The following is a 15,267-nucleotide window of genomic DNA, read 5'->3' on the forward strand; positions in this document are numbered from 1 at the left end:
GAACTATACCCCCCACCCACTAAAGTAATTTTTAAAAATAATCTCTTAATGAAGTGGATAAGCCTGTTTTTTTTCCAACCCTTATAGAAAAGTTGATAGAAAAGTACAATGAACACCCTTAAACTCATTTAGATTCAACAATATTTTGCCAAAGTGTCTAAATCTGTATCACAGAACATTTGAAAATAAGCTACAAATACAACATTTCACCCCTAACAGCTTTAGCATGTATTTCTCCCAAGTGAGGCCATTCTCCTATATAACCCCAATAACATCAATATACCTAGGAAAAGTAACAATCCCCTAACAGCATCTAATTATCCAGTCCAGATCCAAACGTACCCTGCTGTCCCCAAAATGTCCTTCATAGCTGTTTCTTGTTTTTGTTTTTAAATCAGGATCCAGTCAGGGTTCATGCATACCCTAAATCTGTAAATCAAGACCTTTTTTCCAAGGATCCCAGTGATGTGGAGAAGCAGCTCAGGTACATGAAGCTGGGGCTCTGCCTGCCCTGCAGAGGGTGAGAGCAGAGCCGGGGCCCTTACCTTCAGAAGGGAGAGGGTCAGGGAGTCCTGGCAGCTCCGCAGCAGAGATTCACACTCGTTCAGAGATTTGTTGTCCAGTGCAATGCCATTGATCTAGGGCCAACAGAGAGCCCGTCAGGCCTGCCGCCAGGACAGGGGTTCCTGCCCAGCTGCTGACCCGTGTTGGACAGTGGGCCTGGTTCTGTATGGAGTTGGCAAAGGAGAGAAAGCCCCTCCCCAATGAAGCCCTCAGGGTCCAGTTAAGGGGCTTCTGAGGCAAGTGAAACACACAGCCTTAAAATCACTCCAAGGAAAGGGCTTGTCTGTCTGGGACCAGAACACCATGGGTCCCTGGTGGGGGGACACCCCAGCCCTGCCACTTCCTGCTGCATTAGGCCTGACTGTAACACAGAACTCCTTCACCCACAAAATGGATGACAAACAGCCTTGCACCCCTGCCAGGGGCAGGAGGAGACTGAACACAAGATCATGCTGTGGGAGGCCAAGCTCAAACCGCCCAACATGAAGTATCATTATTGCCCACAAAGACTCCCAAAGTCCCTCATGCCCGAGTCTCTGTCCACATCTCTGAGACATCTTCCAACCTTTTTAAAATGTGTACAAGCAACAGGTGAATGGTAAGACTGGGCCATACCATGGAGTACCACCCAGCATCGAGAAGGACCGCATCATCGGTACGCCCAACTACACGATGGAGCTCACAGCACGATGCCAAGGGAAAAAGGCTATCTCAAATGGGCACATACCATAGGTTCTCCTTACACAATATGCTCCAAATAACGGAATTATAGAGCTGGAGAACCCATGAGTCACCAGGGGTAATGATGCGGGTGGTGGGCTGTGCAGAGCAGCTGTGGGTGTTAATGTAACAGGGTAACAAAAGGGAATCTCTGTAGTGGTGGACAGCTCTGTGTCTTAATTTTTTTAACCTAAAATATGATAAAATGACAGAGAACTATACACACACACACTATACCAATGTCTACTGCCTAGTTTTGATATAATAGTTACGGTAAGAGTATGACCCAGGAATCCCACTCCTGGGCTTGTATCCAGAAGGAACCCTACTTCAGGATGACACCTGCACCCCAATGTTCATAGCAGCACTATTTACAATAGCCAAAACATGGAAACAGCCTAAATGTCCATCAACAGGTGACTGGATAAAGAAGATGTGGTATATTTATACAATGAAACACTACTCAGCCATAAAAAGACAACATAATGTCATTTGCAGCAACATGGATGCTCCTGGAGAATGTCATTCTAAGTGAAGTAAGCCAGAAAGAGAAAGAAAAATACCATATGAGATCGCTCATATGTGGAATCTAAACAAACAAAAACAAACAAAAACAAAGTGTAAATACAGGACAGAAAAAGACTCATAGACAGAGAATACAGACTTGTGGTTGCCAGGAGGGCAGAGGGTGGGAAGGGATAGACTGGGATTTCAAAATTGTAGAATAGATAAACAAGATTATACTGTATAGCACAGGGAAATATACACAAAATGTTATGGTAGCTCACAGAGAAAAAAAAGTGACAATGAGTGTGTATATGTCCATGTATGACTGAAAAATTGTGCTGAACACTGGAATTTGACACAACATTGTAAAATGATTATAAATCAATAAAAAAATGTTAAAAAAAAATAGTTACGGTAAGATGTAACCATTAGGGGAAACTGGGTGACGGGTACACAGGGGCTCCCTGTACTATCTCTGCCACTTTATTTTTTTAATATTATTTACTTAATATTATAACTGAATTATAATGGTATCTGTAATTATTTCCAAATCAAAAGTTAAAAATATATATGCAGCGTGATCATCTTGGAGGGGTAGAAGAATTTGGTTGGTTTTGCTTTTCTTTATATACTTTCTCACATCTTTTTCATAATGGCCATATTGTTTTTAAACTGTAACTCCCCTCAAAATCTGAAAAACACTGGCAAAGATGTGAAGTAATGAGCTCCTCCAAACACTGCAGGTCGGATTGAAAAGGTCATGACTTCCTTGGGGTACAGGCGGGGAGGCCACATCACGCATTAAATGCTTGTGCCCTCTGACCCAGCAATTCCCCCAGCCAGGACTCTATCCCGGAATACACTCCTGGGGGTCCCCATGGAGGGATGTAGCAGAGGCCACGCAGCTCTTTTTAAAAAGCAAAAATGCCTGCACTGCCCACCAGAGGGCTGGCGCAGCAGCCATTAAAGAACACGCAGTTACTGAAACGACTCGGGCAAATCTAAAGATGTGAGTCTGGAAGAACCTCAGAGCCCGAAGTGAAAAACTGAAAAGAGGACAGAGCAGCAGAGCATATTACGGTCCCACCAAAGTTTAAAAAAAAAAAAAAAAAAAAGTCGGGAGATAATACATTTTGAGCGTTTTAGGGAAAAAACCACAATCAATTGTTAAGTTGCCGCTGGGGTGAAACCTGGGAGACAGGGAGTCTAGAAGTGGAGGGAGAGTTCCAGAGACTTACGGCCACAATCCTGTCTCCCACGGCGAGGGAGCCCTCTTTGGCAGCCGGGCTTCCAGGCACCACAGCGGCAGCATACACTCCATTCTCCAGGCTGATGCCACTGTCTGCAAACCAGAGAGTCCTCGGTTAGCCCCCGCGCAGGTCACACGGCCCTCTGGTTGTCTCACCTCATCTTTGTGATATAAACTTTTAAAAAGGATGCTGGCAGACTGCCACCTGTCCATCCCAGCATCCCGCCCAGGCCAGACCACCCAGGGGCTCAGTCATGTCTGGTCTGGTCAATCAGACAGAGACCAGCAAGGGCCAGGACCCAGATGGCCCCTGCCGGGAAGCTCACGGGCTACACTGAAACCGCATCAGCGCCTCACTCTGGGAACAGGGTGCACCTGAAAACACACGCATGCTCTCTGCACAAAAAAGTGGTGCTCTGCCCACCTGCAGGGGCCCTTACCTTTCTGCCCACTCAGGTTGATGTGCAGCGGAGTGACCACCTTCCCACCCAGGGACTTCCTCCGACGCACGACCATGTTGATGGCCCCCTCCCCGTTGAGGAGCGCCTTGAGGGCCTGCTTCTTGTCCTTGTTGATGAGGTCCACGTCGTTGATTCTCAGCAGCCAGTCATTGACCCTGAGGAGGCGCACGGCCAGGTCACTGCCTGCGAGGCCTGGGGACCAGGGGGCAGGCCCCCGCTGCTCCCATTCAGGAAGCCGAGCACCAGAAAGCAGGTGTCTCACAAACACATTCAGGAAGACTTCCTCTTCCAGGAGAGTGAGCTCAAATCCTAGCTCTACCACTTACTAGCAGTGTGACCTAGCCCCTCTGAGCCTCAAGGTCCTCACCTGTGAAATGGGGGCAAAAGCAGCACCTACCTCACTGGATTGTAAAGCTTAAAGAATGAATTACATGAAGTACTTAAACTTAGCTAATAACAAGTGCTATGTAGGTGCTAATTATTATCACTACTATTTCATGGAATGAGCAGGCAATGCACATTCTGGGCTCTTACACATACTGCCTGAGCCTCTCCCTACACAGAGGAGCAAAGGGTGGCACCCAGTGAAGAGAGAAAGATCAGATTCAGAAGCGATTTTGAGTCAGAGTGTCCTTTAAGAATAATTTTAGCAGTGGAGTCTACAGGCCCCAGACAGCATCTGTGAGCCCCTAACACTCCAGGATGCATTCATTTCACTGCCACCTGGCTCTCCAGGTCCCCTGAATTACGTCAGAGGGAAACTGCCACCTTCCCTCCAGAGCCCGGGCCTCCTCTATGCTTACCGTAAACGGCCGTCAGCAATGCTTCCTTTGTCCACTTTAGTGACAAATATGCCACAGTCCCCTGGCAAACAAGGCTCATTCACACCTTCTGCCATATCGAACCCAAGTGCCTTCAAGTCAATATCCTCCTGTTAAAACAGCAGGAACAGTAGCTCACTTTACAACAGTGATGAGAAACATTTGGCTCTTGTATCCCCAAGCCACTCACTCTGACTCAGGGACTGTCCCTTCACCCTGACAGGGCCCTCGGTCCCCAGGATGAAACCTCTCAGCTGCTGCAGTCTGCTTCTTTCCACCACTGCAGACACACAGCCCTGCCAGCGCTGCCCCCAACCCTCTGCTCTCCCTCTGCTTTCCACGCACCACCAGCATTCCTGCGTGACACAGGAGACCAAGCTGCTACCACCCAGCTTGGATAAGGGCAGGGAAAACATGCATCCACACCCTGGGAGGAAGAGCTGACCCCCAAACTAGCAGCCATGAAACTGGGGGGCACTGTAAGAGGTCCACCCTCTCACTCTCCCATTCAAAGTCCTCATGTTGAGGAGAGCTGGGGAGAAAAGACATGAAGGCAGTTTACCGTCTCCCTTTCAAACTCTACAACTTCCGTTTCCCACTCCATGGAGTCTGTGTCAATGGCCGAGTCATGGGAGCTGTGGGCCATCAGCTGCCGGAACCGGGCCTCCTTTTCCAGCTGGGATTCCATCTGCTCCCTGCAAACAGAGAGAACCATGGCGACAGCCCTCTGGGAGGCTAAGCATCTCACTCAGGTCATACTCAGAAACGAGTGGACCACCCCCCTCCCCCTCGTACTTCATACCAACTTCCTAATAAATCTGAGGGTTACGTCAAGGCTTCTTGGATATCACTGGATTTTCATAGTTTTTTTTTTTTTTATTAAAGTATAATCAGTTACAACTGTCATAGTTTTTTTCTGTTTTTTTTTTTAAAGACTCAAATTTACCCCAAGTTTATCTAAGAGTTTAATGCAATCCCTATAGAAATGCCAGAAAGACTCTCTGTAGATGGAGATAAAACTATTCTAAAATCATGGAAAGGCAACGGAATTAGAATGGCTAAATCCATTTTGAAAATGAAGAATAAAGTGGGAGAATCACTCTGCTTGATTTCCAGACTTATTATATAGGTACAGTAGTCAAGACTTGTGTGGAATTGCCAGGAAGGCAGACTCATGAATCAGTGGATCAGAACAGAGGACCTAGAAACAGCTCCACAAAGCACAAAAGGTGCAGAAGTCATTTAATAGAGGAAAGGCAGTTTGCAACCGTCTTCAAATAATAATGCGGGAGGAAGTGGACATCGTGGCAACAACTCTCAACCCAAACCCCATACCTAACACAAAAATTAACTCAAGATCTATCACAGGCGTAAATGTGAAACAAAACTGTAAAGCTTCTTGAAGGAAAGTATACAAGAAAATCGTTTAAGACCTAGGACTGGGTTAAAGGTTCTTAGACACAGCACAGTTCATTAAAAGTAAAAAAAAAATTTTTTTAAGTCAGTAAATCGGATCTGCTCAAAATAAAAAACTTTAGCTCTCAGAAAGACCAAGTGAAGAGAATGAATGAAGACTCAGAAACCTTGTAATATCACCCATTAACATCCTTATTCCTAAAACCTGGGCCCAGATGACCTTTCCAATTCATCAGAACAGCCCGGTGGATTCCTGGCACACTCATGACCACTCTTGTTTCCCGCTCACATGGACGTGCTCCCAGGTCCACACCTCTGCCTGGGCCGTGCGCTCACTCAGCCTGCGGGAAGCCTTCTCCAAAGCCTTCCTCCCCAGCAGAGGAGCAGCTCTGCATTTCATGCTCCCTGCACGTGCCTCACCTCTCACCTCTCATGTCTGCTCCTTCTGCAGACCGAGGCTTCCTGGGCAGTGGCAAGCACTCCCTCGCCTGCGTCCCATTGGTTAGTGAATTTAGCACAGAGGAGATGCAAATACAAATGTGCTGAGCCAACAAACAAATGGAACTTGATGTTTCTTAGGAGTTCCAGACAACTCCAGCTCAAAGAGCAAAACTTCTTCCCACACTCAAGCCCCCAAAGCTCTTTACCTTAATTTGATTCTATCACTTGCTAGACTCAAGGTGAGTCCCTGGAGAGAGTCTGTCCCTTTGCCTCTTAACCCCTGGGATTTTCTTTAGAGCGCTCAGGCCCCAGGGCTTCTGGGGTTTTATGTAGTAAATGAAGCTGCCTATCTCATGCCAGGAGGTGCCATTCAATGGGAGAAAGGGAAGTCATCACCCACTTCTGAAAGGTGTCACTCGAGTGTGCAAGGCTTGCACGCTCATAAGCTTCTCACCATCCTATCAGTTCAAGAAGTTTCACAAACAAAGAGCCACTGCTTTTCAACCAGAGTCTGGTTCTGGACTGCAGTGACAGCTGCTGGGATCTGCCAATCTCTCTTTTTAAGCTTTGATCTCTGTACTTTCAATATCCTACTAAGGGCCACCAAGTCTTAAGTGACATCCCTGGGAACAGTGCCGTAACTGAGGGGAGGCTGTCTGACACACCAAACAGTACAGGCAGGATGGATTGCTGAGTGGTAGACACAACCGCCTTTAAAAACGCTGCAGCACAGTCTGCCATCATTTGGTTCGTTCACGTGCTTGTCTCTCTAATGGCTCTGCCTTTGGTCTGTCCGCGTGCTGTCAGCCCCACAGGCCAAGGTACTGGTTGGCCTTGCCTCTCACAGAGCCTGACCCATATAGAGCACGTACTGAGCAAATCTTAAGTTGGCGAGTGAATGAATGAGGGAGGGAGGGAGGGAATGAAAGGACAACACATGCTTGCCTGTCCCCCAGTGGACTGCCTGGGGCAGGGACCTTCTTCCTACGTGCCTTTGTACATGGTGCCCCCCACCCTCACACACTCACCAAAGGGTCACTGCCAACTGCTGTGCTGGTCTAAGGATTTCTAATGACTCTCAGCACGGAGGCAGCACTTGGACCCATTCTACAGACTGACAGAGTAAGACAGAGACAGACGGCCAGGCCAGCACACGGGGCTGCCTTGTCCTGATGGTAGAGGGGGCACCGTGTTCCCAGGTGCAAGCTCGCCTCAGCAGGCACCCACGCCAGCAGGTGCCCACCCAGCATACTTGAGCTCCTTAAGCTCCCGGCTGACGTCATTCTTCTGTTTGCGAGTATCGTCCAGGCTGCGCAGGGCCTCGGCCAGCTCGCTCACCGCCCGGTCCCGCTCCCGCCTCAGGTTGTCGCAGAGCGTCCTGCAGAGAGGGCAGATGGCAAGGTCACTGTGAGGGGCAGGGGACAGAGGACTCATGGCTTGCAGTGGGGCCTGCAGCACACGATCCTAAACACCCCAGGCGCCTCCCTCGCCCCAGATGCATAGAAGTGCTTGAAAGTCTGGAGGAAAGACCACTGAGGACAACCCCACACAGGGACAGAGGAGACACTGAGGATCTGGGACAGGAGACACCCCCGTGATTACCAGGCAACGAGCATCCAATTCTCAATGTCCAGTGCTCGTCCCACAGTTTCACCCTCAATGTGCCCGGAGTTAATAACCACATTCCCGCCCCCAACCCACAAGGTAAGCCCCTGAGCTCCAGCTCTGACCACACGCCTCCTAACTCCCACATGCAGGCTTTTCTAGACTTGCCCCCCACCTCACAACTAGACTGAGCCCCCCACTCAAAGATCATACCTCAAAGCATCTCTCCAGTACACAGCTCTATAAGAGCAGACTTAACAACTCTCGAGTTGGCCTCTGGGACCCCCAGATCAGCTCCGCCATTCAGAGAGGAGGTGCGGGCAGGTGACTTGGCAGCAGGGGAGTTTGCTTTGCATCACCTCCAGAATTGTATCACCTCCAGAATTGCATCCTGTCACTGGATGGACCCTAAGGGCTGTCCCCATTCTCCACGGCCCCAAGTACCCTCCCAACCTGAACCTTCATGTCCTGATCAGCCCAGGTGGAAATTCATCTCTCTAAATGGCCACAAGCGGTTTTTCAGAAACTTAATTACCAAGTCCTCTCTCATCACCATCACCACCACCACCACCATCTTTCTCCACCTAGAAAAATGCTACTAGAGCTTAAATTCTAGTTCAAATGCCATGCTTTCTAGGGAGACCTCCCTATCCATTCCCCCAGGCCTGGAGGGCCCCCATGCAGCTAGGACTGTGGGCCTGGAATTCACTGTTTATGGACTCCCTTCCCCCACTGCCTGGTCTGACAAACCTGCCCGCAGCCCCCACAAAGCCAGCCCCTCACAGGCGTCACACACACCCGGGAACCTCAGAGGCTGTTTCTTTCCCAGAGTCTCCTTGCTCATGGACCTAAGATCCTGGCACGCAGTAGGCACCCAATGAATACTGGCTGAAAGAATGCATTTGTGCAAGGTCCGTTTCATCAGAAGCCCCCTAAGAAAAGGGCCTGGCCTCGTGCCACTTCACAGGGGTCAATGCTGTGAACACAGCACATGCTCAGACATCCAGGGTGAAGGAAAGTGAGAAGTCAAGAATAATGGAAAATTCTACAACTTTCACTATGAGATGAGGCATCGCCCAGGGTGAGAAGGGACAACACAGGTCACTCCCACCTCACCTAGACACATGCGGCAATGAATCCGACCCTCCCACAGACCCAAAGTGTCACAGGGAGGCCAGAGCCCAGGCTGGCCCCAGTGTACCCCGTACCGGATACTGTCCCGCTCCGCCACGATCTTGTCCCGTTCCTGGAAGGCCCAGTCCCGCCGGCATTTGGCCACGTCTGCCTCCTGGAGGGCTTCCTTCAGCTCCTGGCACAGAGCCTTGCACTGCTTTCGAAGGATCTCGGCCTCCTTGTTGGCTCTCCCAGCATCCATTGTCACAGTGTCTTTGATCTGGTGGGGGTAAGAGGCAAGGGGTGGGGGGAGGTGACTAAGTGTTCTGGCCCAGAAGTGCCCTCCAACTGGGGCAGGAGCTGGGGCTGGACTCTTGGGAGCTGGATGGAGAGAAACACTGGGACCCTAGCCAGGGCCCATGCTGACACATCCCTGCTACACCTGCACCCCAATGACCACATGCCCCACAGCCACTACTCAGACCCCTAGTGATGCTAAGTTAGCATCCACTAAGCTCTCAAGTCCCTAGAGAGCCAGGACCTGAAGCCAAGCCCCTCTTCTTCCACAATCTCAGGGCCCAGGTGGGCTGCCTCCAGGGAGGGCTTGTCCCAGCCCCACCTGGCCACTAGAGGTGTATAAGTTGCAGAGAGTCCACCACATGCCTCTAATTCCTCTCGTGACAAAACATGATGACAGGAGGCCCCATTGCAGCAGAAGGCGCAAGCTCTGGTCATGATGATTCCCTGCCCTCAATGTCGGCAATATAGTTTTTACACTTACGCAAACTAAGTTATTTCTAAAGCAGAAAATACACCAGGATGTTTGCTGATAAAGTCCTATGTATCTCAGTTGGTTTAAAAAGCTAAAATCTGGAGGATCTGTAACTGGATCCCTCCCTAAAGCAATATCTGCTCCTCAAATTTTCAAATCAAACTCTCTGAAGCACTTGCACACAAAGCTCCTGCTGTGTACGTATGATCCTCAGAAAACAAAGAGGAAGTGACAAATAACAAAGCTGAGTGTCCTCCACTGACCCCGGTACCTCCCCTACTATCCCTCTGTCTGTACTCTACCTTGCCCAGTACATCCTCTCCCATCCCTGTCTGTCCTCTACCTTGCCCAGTACATCCTCTCCCATCCCTGTCTGTCCTCTACCTTCCTGGTACTTCCTCCCCCATCCCTCTGTCTGTCCTCTACCTCCCTGGTACATCCCCTCCTGTCCATTGGTCTACCCCCTACCTTCCCAGGTACTTCCTCTCCTGTCCCTCTGTCTGCTACTTCCCCCATCACTCTGTCCCCTACCTCACCCGGTTCATCACCTCCTGTCCCGCTGTCTGTCCCGTACCTCCACTAATACTTTCTCTTCCGTCCCTTGCTCATCCTCTACCTCTCCTGATACTTCCTCTCCCATCCCTCTGTCTGTTCTCTACCTCCACTGGTACTTCCTTTCCCATCCCTCTCTCAGTCCTCTACCTCCCCCAATACTTCCCATTCTGTCCCGCTGTCTGTCCTCTACCTCAACCAGAACTTCTTCTCCAGTCCCTTGGTCTCTCCTCTACCTTCCCCAGACTTCCTCTGCCATCCCTTGATACATCCTCTACTAACCCCAGTACTTCCGCTCCCGTCCCTCTCTCTGTTCTCTCCCTCCCCCAGTACTTCCTCTCCTGTCCCTCTGTCCTCTACCCCCTCCTGGTACTTCGTCTCCCTTCCCTCACTCTGTCCTCTACCTCCCCCAGTACTTCCTCTTCCATCCTTTTGTCTGTCCCCTACCTCCCCCAGTACTTCCTCTGCTGTTCCTAGCTCATCCTCTACCTCCCCAGTACTTCATCCCCTGTCCCTCTCTCCCCTACTTCCCCCAGTACTTCCTCTCCCGTCTTCTGTACTCTACCCCCTCCTGGTACTTCATCTCCCGTCCCTCTCTCTGTTCTCTCCCTCCCCCAGTACTTCCTCTCCCGTCCCTCTGTCCTCTACCCCCTCCTGGTACTTCACCTTCCTTCCCTCACTCTGTCCTCTACCTCCCCCAGTACTTCCCCTCCCGTCCTTCTGTCTGTTCTATACCCCCTCCTGGTACTTCATCTCCCATCCCTCTGTCTGTCCCCTACCTCCCCCAGTACTTCCTCTCCTGTCCCTTTGTCCTCTACCCCCTCCCGCTACTTCATCTCCCTTCCCTCGCTCTATCCTGTACCCACCCCCAGTACTTCCTCTCTGTCCCTTTGTTTGTCCGCTACCTCCCCTGGTTCTTCCCCTCCCATCCCTCTGTTCCCTACCTCTGCCAGTACTTCCTCTCCCGTCCCTCTCTGTCCTCTCCCTCCCCCGGTACTTCCTCACCCATCCTCTGTCTGTCCTCTACACACACACACACACACACACACACACACACACACCCCCGTACTTACCTTCCTGTCCTTCTTTCTGGCCCCTACCTTCCCTAGTACTTCCTCTCCTGTCCCTCTGTCTGTCCTCTACCTCCCACAGTACTTCCGCAGTCCTATACTGCTCCTTCACTGTCTTTTGAGCTCAGTTTATGGAGACTAAATGTTGAAGAAAGCACATTCAAGGGCAGCAGAAAACCACTGCCAGACCAAGTGACCAAACTGGCCTTTCAGTGGGAGAGCTGCTCCGTCAGAGGGGCTGTCTTGCAAAGTGACCCTGTATCTGGAAGGACCTATCAGGGCATAGCGCCCCACAGCTTCCCTGTGGCAAGGACTACTGCCCCAGACGGTTCCTCTGTCCTCAGGGAGCCAGCGATCCTTCACTGGACCTAGTCAAGTCCATGGCCAGAGACTGGACATCAGCCCTGGTGAGGGAAGTCCCAGGGACATGCCTACTCTGAGAGGCAGGAAGCAGGGGAGGAGGTAGAGCTGATCTGATGTCCAAAGGGAGGCAAAGACCCTGACAGGCCCCTGCCCGCCCTCTCTTTGCACAACCCCCTCTGGAGAAGGGGGTAGAGGGGAAGGCAGCGGGGAAAGGAAAAGAGTAAATGAAGAGGGAGTTGCAGAGAGAAGGGAGGAGAGTGCAGGAAGGCACAAGTGTCAGGAAGAAAAGGAGTCATGACATTAGTGGCTGGAAGGCCCACCTCAGCTGACCCCCAAGAGGCGGCTGCTGGACAGGACTGGGGTCTTATAGACCCTCTCACCCAGAGCTAGGGTGGCCCAGGCCACACCCCTGGCCTCCTCTGGCCGGTGGGAGCGTGGTCTTGTCCAAGAAGCCAGACAAACTCAGAGGAGTTGAGGGTTTCAGTTCTGGAAGCTGCACGTGGGGGGGCTCTCCTCTCCCGGCTGCTGACTGGGATCGATGCCCAGAAGAGATTCCTGCCTCAGCTGACAGGCAGACCTGACACGCAGCCAATGCCCCCCTGCAAAGGCCTGGGAACTGGGCTCCAGGCTGAAGGGCACGCACGAGTGCTGGGAGGGGCGACGCCACCAGATGCCAGCAGCGTGGGCACGTCGGGGGTCTCCTTCCTCTCTGTGCTGCCACAGTCCTGCAAAGAGCTCGGTTAACCCCTCTCAGCTCCATGTCCCCAGTGGCTGCTGACCTATCACAGGCTCACCTCCTACAGGTTTAACACATTGTCCTTGACTTTCTCGTTTATTGACGAACTCAGTAATTTTCAATGTTTTCTTCCTCATTATTTTGCTTCCCTTATTTGATGTCAACATTTTCCCCAACAATTAAGCTCTCAGATACTAGAATGTGAAAATGAGGTGATGGTTTCTCCTGGACAATTAAAGTTTTAACACATTATCTTTGCTTATTAAAAATTTCTTCATCGTAGTCTTTTAGAAATGGCATCAAAGTAAATACTCCTTTTCACAGTGGCTTTCACCTTGATGGTCTGGAGAAGTCTTACTTTTTCTTTGTATGAAACTGCCATGATTTGGCCCACTTTTGCCTATAAAAACAATTTCGTATGACTCACCCTAACCCTAACAGGGTAGTAAGACTCAGGTGGGCATAAGGATAATCTTCATCATAAAGGAAAGACTCAAACCATTCCCACTTTATGCAGACACAGTCTAAGTGTGTTTCCAATACTAGGTCATTTGATCATCACAACCACCCTGTGAAGCAGATGCTATCATCATTCCCATTTTGTAGAAGTGGAAACTGAGGCCATGAGAGCCAGGAGAGGTACAAGGTCCCATGACTGAGGAGGCCCACTCTCCCAGCACAGCCTGGGCAAGAGGGGACATCACTGTCCTCGGAAACACTCACGAGGCCCTGGCTACCCGTCGGGCATCAGTTCTGCCTCCCGTCTGGTCCAGAGGGCTCTAGCTGCAGCCATCCACGCACACTGTTGTCCCTTACCAAGCCACCCAAACTTTAACACCTTTGCTTTTCCCTCCTCACAGGCTAGTTTTAAAGCCTTCATTCTAAGTGACCTGAACAGAAAAGCAGAATGGAGAGGTATGGATAGAGAACTACTCCAGTGGGAAAAAGTCCGCTATGATCAAGCTCAGCAGCTCTAAACAGAGCCACAACACCCACCAACAGGATGGGAAGGCAATCTCACAAGCCTGTCCGAGCCCCAGCAGGGCCCTCCTGGTCTTGAGGGTGAGGAGAGTCAGTGATGAGGCCTAGCTGGCCAGGGAGGAGAGACGCAGAGACTCCACAAGCTGGGGGCTCAAGTCCATTCCTAATGAGCCCCTCTCCCTTTGATGCTGGAGGCACCCCCACTCCCAAGGAGCAAGGCTTGAGAAGGACCTTGGGCTCAGCCTAGTAGAACATCTTCCCAGCAGCAGTCCAGACCACCCCTTTAGAAAGCAGACTCCTCTGATGCTGGAGGAAAGGAACACTGTATGTGGTTTTCTGCACTCACAAGGCCAAAGGTATCTATGGCATTGGGAACTTAGTCTTGGCATCTTGTTTCTTAATGAGCAAGTCCTTGGCTGGTCTGCTGACTTCCAGCATGAGGCTGATCCACCATCGCATCACCACAAGTGTGGGTAAGAGTGTCTGTGCATGTCATCCGGCCTTTCTCCTATGCTGCCAGCCCCGGACGCCCAAGACCACAGCTGGACCTCCGCTGCCTCCCGCCTAGAGCTGGGCACTGAATGTGAGTTCAGCAGGTCCCCAGGCAGTGTCTGATCACCCAGCCAGCAGCAGGCCTAGGGCGAGAGGCAGCTGCTCGCGCAGACACCGTGTGCAGCGTGGCCCCTCCTCCTCCCAACTTTCCTACCTGTCGCAGCGCCTCCATCTCCTCGCTGGCCGCCTTCTTCTCAGACGTGCTGCTCTTGAGCTTCGACTCGGCCAGCTCCACCTCGGTCTGCAGCTTGTCCAGCTCGGAGATGACCTGGTCGCGCTCACTCATGATGAGCTTGTACTCACTGTACACCGCGTCCCGCTCCTCCTTGTACTTCTCTGACTCCTTGGCAGTCTTTGCCTGCGTGGTCCTCAGCTCCGTCAGCTCTGACTGCAGCAGCTCCATCTCCCACTGCAGGTCCTTGTTCTGGGCTGTGGCCTTGTTCAGCTCGTGGTGGATGGCCTCGAACCTGGGGAGGAAGGACAGCCAGGATGTGGTGGGGTGGGGACCTGCCCGGTCAGCTCCACCGTGCTGGACAGTCAAGCATGAAGTTTCAAGTGAGGTCACTCTCCACAGCCCCGAGAGAGAAAAGTCATGCAGTACCCAGTGCCCTGGACCTGGAATTTTTCTCAGCCTTTCACAAACACCAGAAGCTGCACTGAGGACTTCATGCCCTCTGCTCTACTAGAAATAACAGGGCTGTTTCTTTCATGGTCAAGCGACATTATCTTTAAAAATAAAAACAAAACAACAGTAGAATCACAGACCGTGAAAGATAAAAGTGGCCTGAATGATTGTTGAGTCTGGCCAGCTCATTTTACAGATACAGATGATAAGGCCTTGAGACACAGGTGACTGGCCCAGAGTCACCAGATTAGCATGACAGCACAGCTCGGTCCTTCCAGGCTGGGAAGCACCTTCCATGCAGGCAGCCCTGCAAATCAGAGCAGCATTTCTGAATGTGGATTCCTTAGCAAAGAGCTGTATTTTCAAAAAGTGTGCTCTCACCAGAAAGAGAAAGAAAAATGCCATATGATACCACTTATACGTGGAATTTTTAAAAAAGGACACAAATGAACTACTTATTATTTATAACTTAGATGATCGATCTCTTGAATACGTGTAAGCACATTTGACTGTCCATGATTGGATTACTACATTCTGTTGATTCTTGTTCTGTGGTTGACTTTATTCCTTTGATAACTATGTAAGTTTAAAAAGCAAAAGCTCTAAACTGTTCTTAGAGACAATGAACAATACATATACGTAAATTTTGAAAAATATGTGTAGTACCTTGTATGTATGTATTTACATGCAATATACTGTATATGTGCAGTCAAACTGTA

At 50.6% G+C, this 15,267-nt stretch overlaps 1 protein-coding gene across 1 annotated transcript in view; it reads right to left on the bottom strand.

The window, feature by feature from the left end:
* DLG5 (discs large MAGUK scaffold protein 5) overlaps positions 1–15,267 on the bottom strand; it is a 108,221-nt gene that overhangs the window by 25,008 nt on the left and 67,946 nt on the right. The window contains 8 exon segments of the mRNA XM_006180045.2: positions 546–638; positions 3,030–3,133; positions 3,481–3,656; positions 4,305–4,432; positions 4,885–5,017; positions 7,432–7,557; positions 8,993–9,177; positions 14,078–14,390. Of these exon segments, the coding sequence (XP_006180107.2) occupies positions 546–638; positions 3,030–3,133; positions 3,481–3,656; positions 4,305–4,432; positions 4,885–5,017; positions 7,432–7,557; positions 8,993–9,177; positions 14,078–14,390 (1,258 nt within the window).

The sequence above is a fragment of the Camelus ferus genome, chromosome 11 (assembly GCF_009834535.1).
Source record: "Camelus ferus isolate YT-003-E chromosome 11, BCGSAC_Cfer_1.0, whole genome shotgun sequence".
Taxonomy (NCBI): Eukaryota; Metazoa; Chordata; class Mammalia; order Artiodactyla; family Camelidae; genus Camelus; species Camelus ferus.